We start from the raw sequence: 5,691 nt of genomic DNA on the forward strand, positions 1-5,691 counted from the left end.
CTCCTAACTGCCTCAAGGTGTTCATGTCCTATTGATGAGATGAACCTCGATGCGTGCTCCTGATGGCCTTGAACATTGGGAGGTCTCTCTAACGTAAAGTCCCTCCTCGAGACAAAGCATCTCGAGGCTAGCTCACCGGACGTCATCGGTGTACCACCGACCGAGCGGGAAGCAGAGGTAGAACTCTCCTCTTCTTGGTGAATGGATTTGGGCGTAACAGCCATAACTATAGTGAAACAAGAGAAGGGGGATGAAAACTTAGGCGAAAGCTTTGAATTAAAATGATGAAAGAACTGACGCAAGGAAGGAGAGCTCTATAAAAAAAGGATAGTTGATTAAAGTAGCGAAATCCTCAAATAAGAAGAAAGCAAATACATATATAGAGCGAGCGGCAACTGTTCGCCTATTCTAAAGGCCAATTAATTCTGACCATGTCGTTGTCGTTACCACTTTTGGGGAAGTGTACCAGTGGGACCACCCCGGTCACCTCGCAGTCATGTCATATGAATGACACTGTCATACAGCGCTCGAGAAGCTATCGAGACCCCCATATCAATCTAGCCTCGAGATGGTGCCCGATCTCGAGGATCTCTGTTACTACAAGTATGGACTCTAGAAGAGCTATCAATCTAGCCTCGAGATGGTGCCGGATCTCAAGGATCTCTGCTATTACAAGTTTGGACTCTAAAAGGGCTATCAACCTAGCCTCGAGATGGTGCCCGATCTCGAGGATCTCGGTTACTCCAAGTACGGGCTCCAAAGAGCCGACATCAAAATTCAAAGATTAACTTTGCATAAGAGCTGAAAAAATAAAATTTGAAGATTTGAAGCAAAGGAATCTTTTCGCATTTCCAAAAATACATTTACAAAGGGTGTCTTTACAAAGCCCCCCCCCCCCCCCGAGGAATCCATATACAAAAAGAAAAGAAAAGCAGAAACAGAGATGACGACGCAAGTCTATTCTTCGCCCTCACTACTATCTGAATCACTTCCGGAACCCTCATCCGAAGTAGTTGAAGGTGCGGATTCTTCCTCCAAGGCTATGTCTTTCTCAATCTCAGCAGAGAGATCGACATCTTTGGTGCTTGCTTCCTCGAAGGCCTGCCTCCTAGCTTGCAAACAAGCATGAGCAACAGCCCGAGCCAGCTTCTGCTCGGCCTTCTCGGATATCTCTCTGGCTCGATCGTTTGCGGTAGCTGCATCCCTCTTGTACGAGGACGCATATTCATCAGCTTCAGCCTTGGCCACAGATAATGCAGCGGCCTCCTTCTGATCACTTCGAAGAAGATCCTGGGTCGAGGTCAACTCTCCCCACAAAAGGTCTTTCTCCGAGATCACGGCCTCATTCTGCCGCTTCAGCCCGAGGATCTTCGTATCCTTTGCCGCAACCTCTTCCAGAAGTCGCCCCACCAGGGCATTCTTTTGCCCAATCTACAAAGGCGAATCAAGATAGTGAGAATTGAGTTGCAAGAATAAAAAGATGAACTCACAAACTCTGTGTTACCTGCTCAGCAAAGCTAGCCCTTTCCTGGTGCACTCTCTCCAGACTCGCCCGAAGCTCACTCAACTCATCTTCCTTTCGGGCAAAGGAAGCCTTCGACTCATTTAGCTCCGAGGTGAGCTTCTCGAGCTCCTCCTCACGGCATGAAAGCTCATCTTGAAGCTTAGAGAAGGCGTGGTCGTACAATTTCTTGACCTACAACAAAGCAGAGAAGTTAGAAAGGCAAGGTAAAAATTGGAAGCGCAAGTGGTATGTCGAGAATATCAACTGCTTTTGAAGCCTCTCGGCCTCCTCGAGAGCGATGGGGGCGTCGAGATCTGTGTCCTCAGTGACACCGATGAAGTAGTCCTTGAACGTATCGTCCTCTTCCTGAGAGGCTCCCGCATCGGCAGCGCCCCTGTTCTGGGCATCCCTTATTTCCCCCGGAGAAAATGAAGGGCCCGATTCAAAGCCACCCCCGGTATCGATTTCTATAAGGGTTTCTTCTCGACCTAGAAAAATTTCGGATTCAGGCCCTATGAAATTGACAGCCGAGGATTCACCGGCACGGACTGTACCATGTCCAACTTGAAGCTCGGGGACTACGCCCAAACCATCCTCGAGGGTCTCCTCAGCGCGAGTTTGGTCCACATCGGCCTTCCCCGACTTAGCGGACTTCCGCCCAACAGCTTGTGGAGCATCAGCGCTCCGTCTTACCCTTTGTACCAAAGAGCGATCGCCATCATCATCATCTTCATCTTTGGCACGAAGACTTACCGCAGCAGTCAAAGTCAAGACCGTGGCGTCGGTCTGAGGCCTGCGGACCGTGGACTTCTTTGATCTTGGAGACTTGGTCGATGCTTCCTTCTTCCTCTTCTTACCCTTGTCTGGTTTCGAGATTTCTTCTTCACCTGGAAGAGGCGGTCTCATCGACATGCCCTCCTCGAGGCCTGCACAGGCATGAGGTATTAAACTTACCGCCACAAAGAATACTCATGAGAAACTTGGTAACAACAACAACGAAAGCATATCGTGGTTCTTGGCCTGCCACCGCATTTTGGCCAAATCATGCCAAACACGCTCACTGTATGGAAAAGCAGAGTCTAATAGTTTGATCCATCTCTGAACCGCACCGGGGAACCAAACGGTGGCTACATAATCAAAGGAAAAACATTTCAGAAGAAGAGGGAGGGGCAATAAAATGTGCTCGATGTAGAGACACTTACGCTTCATATTCCATTCCTCCGGGAATGGCATCCTATCAGCAGGGATGATGTCTGAGGTTCTTACTCTGACAAACCGGCTCATCCACCCTCGGTCTTTGTCCTCATCGATGCTCGCAAAGAATGCCTTGGTGGATCGAGGGTGAAGCTTGATTAAACCCCATCGGAAGAGGCAGGGGCTGTACAATCTGATCAAATGTTCGAGGGTGAAGGCCATCCGCTCGATCCGATTGGAGAAATATCTGAGCATGTAGACAATCCTCTAGAAAGAAGGATAGATCTGACCGAGTGTCACTCGGTACTGATGACAAAAGTCAAGAATCACCGGATCTATCGGTAGGGAAGAAGAATCTACGGGACCTAGAGAGAAGGGGTATGTCTATACGCTGAGGAAGCCAGCTTTGTGTGCTACTATGCTTTCCTCAGCTTAGGGGATCTCTACTTGCATTGCCTCCCCCCATCGGCAGTCTATCTTTACTCTCTTCGTGTCGGTCACCACACTGATGTACCGAGACATGGGCTCGCATCGGCCGGTGTAGAAGGGGGTTTCTCGATGGTAAAATCGGAGACCGTATCGAAGTGGACAGGGATACATTGCTCAATACTTGGAGGTGTTTTTGGTTTGCCCTTGGATGGGCATGATGAAGAAGCGGCGCCCTTTTTCCAAGGTACCGTTTTGGAGGTTTTAACCATAACTATAGCAAAGTTTCTAAGAAAGAGAATGATGAGGCAAGCACAGAAAGGAGATGAATGCGGAAGATGGTGAACTTAGCTCTGAAAACTTGCAGATATTGTAAAAGTATGAATGACAAACAGTTGAGATATTCATAGAAGCCGTTTGGGCAACGTTAGAGAAGCGGAAGAGTCGAACCAGTAACATTTTGTGGGATTCTCGATAATCATGCTGACAGCGACCTCTGTGCAGTCTTCGAGTCATGTCATTTAATGCTCTGACGGGCTGACGTCACGATGGAAGTATCTAAAAGGCAAGAATTCAAGACCGTTTCTTATCATTTTTATTCTAAGAAACGCGGGGACTATCTGTATACGGCTAAGATTGGAGAGTCCGATTTTTATGATCATTATGACATTCCATTGAGCCCGTCTTCAGAAGGCTTGAGGAACAGTCGAGGTTCGACCCCGAGGGTTCCCTATGTTCGACCTCGGGGCAGTGCAAATTGGTGGCTATGATGGACAAGCGGGAAAATCCCAAGGCATGTGGTTAGAGCTGACCAGGTCTACAAGAATAGTACAAGTCCGTACCGTGACATTAAACGGTTGTACCAGCCGTTTATCTTTGTAATAAATGGCTGTACTAGCCACATATCTTTGTAATAAATGCACCTGTACTATGTTGGGATTCCCCGACCTATATAATGGGAACCCTTATCATTTTGTAAGGGACATGATATTGAATACAAGAACAAGAACATTCTCTGCTCTTCAACTAAAACATATTCTACTGTCTCTCCTTTGATTTTGTTGCTTACATTTATTGTGTTTTACTGATTGTTCTACATTTATTACTCATCACTGATCATAAAGAGTCATCATCAAGGTCTTTAGAACTGTTAGTTCTTCATCGACCATCCGCAGTCTGGCACTTTAGCTCGACCTCGAGGCCCAGCGTAGGCTAGCTTGAGACCCCGATTCACGGCCATTCGGTTTGCATAACATACTGCCCTAAAGCTTTTATATCACTTTTACTTTACTTTCCTACCTCACACTTAGCATCTATCGCCTAACAACTAGCATTAAAATAAATTACGTATTTTTAGAACCACACAATCTAATTTAATTGTCATTACCATTTTCAAGGTAAACAAGTATGACTACGCCTAAGGCAAATAGCTCAACATGGAGAAAATAGCCCTATCATGTCTCAAACAATTAAGCAGGTGCCCTAGACATGATTCTAGCTTGAATAATAACCCATGTTGTAATACAAATGAAGAAAACTTAATATCAAAGAAGCATGATAGTAAAACAAGGCATATAACAGCCTAATAACTACCTGGATCACGAATACCCTGGTGCACGCACACATGCCCGTCGTCTAGCGTGTGCGGAACCTCCAACATATCTCAAATAGCATAGTTTTCAAGGATAAAAAACCCTCAATTCAAAGTTAATATATGTTGCTTAACTCGAACAAGCCAAATCAAATATCGATCAAGCCAAACAATACTCTAGAAATGCCATCTCATGTGAATCTAACTATGAACGGCTCGAAACTAGCCAAAGCAACTCAAAAACATCAAGTAATGCCATAGGAATCAAACCCAAACAAAAAAGGTCGTCCAAATCCGAGCTCTATAACTCACAAATATGATAAAAACAACTCAACCCTCGAACTATAAAGCCTCTACCCAGCTCTTTCGCATATGCGAACCACCGGCCGCTTTTGCGACATCGCTTCTACGACAAAAATCCTTCTTCTGTGGAGACCACTAAAAATCCAACCCCTTGCACATGCAGACAACCTTCTGCCTCTGTGACATCGCAGGTGCGAGCTATATCCGCTTCTGCGGAACTCCTCTCCAACCTGCCTTTTCGCTTCTGCACCACACTAACCGCTTTCGCGATCCTGCAGGTGCGACCATGACTGCAGATTTGCGGTCTTCCCATCCCCGGTCCAATTTCTCTTTGCAACCATTAGCCCGCATCTACGAACTCGTATTTGTGACCAACCCTCTGCAGATGCGGACACACCAGAACCAAAAAATCCTTCAGCATGCAACATAGACCAAAATCAATCTGAAATCAACTTGAAACATACTCGAGCCCCTCGCAACCCCATCCAAACATAACAACAATTCCAGAAACATAAAATGGACCTACTCGAGGACTGAATCCACACAAAACAAAAATTGTACCTCGAATCAAGCTATATGAACCATTTCAAATTTCAAATTTCCAAACTTACGTCGATCATGTCTAAACAACTCGGAATCAATTCAAATTTTTCATACAAGTTCCAAAAAAATA

At 45.9% G+C, this 5,691-nt stretch overlaps 1 protein-coding gene across 1 annotated transcript; it reads right to left on the reverse strand.

Annotated features, from left to right (window-relative positions):
• Positions 1 to 957: 957 nt before the first annotated feature.
• LOC109207394 (actin cytoskeleton-regulatory complex protein pan1-like) lies at positions 958 to 5,369 on the reverse strand. Its single transcript, XM_019370304.1, has 5 exons — positions 5,249 to 5,369; positions 2,485 to 2,631; positions 1,790 to 2,430; positions 1,505 to 1,696; positions 958 to 1,431 (listed from the first exon to the last, which is right to left on the reverse strand). Exons 1-5 carry the CDS (start codon positions 5,367 to 5,369, stop codon positions 958 to 960), a joined length of 1,575 nt encoding a protein of 524 aa, XP_019225849.1.
• Between the last annotated feature and the right edge of the window lie 322 nt (positions 5,370 to 5,691).

This window comes from Nicotiana attenuata, unplaced genomic scaffold (assembly GCF_001879085.1).
Source record: "Nicotiana attenuata strain UT unplaced genomic scaffold, NIATTr2, whole genome shotgun sequence".
NCBI lineage: Eukaryota > Viridiplantae > Streptophyta > Magnoliopsida > Solanales > Solanaceae > Nicotiana > Nicotiana attenuata.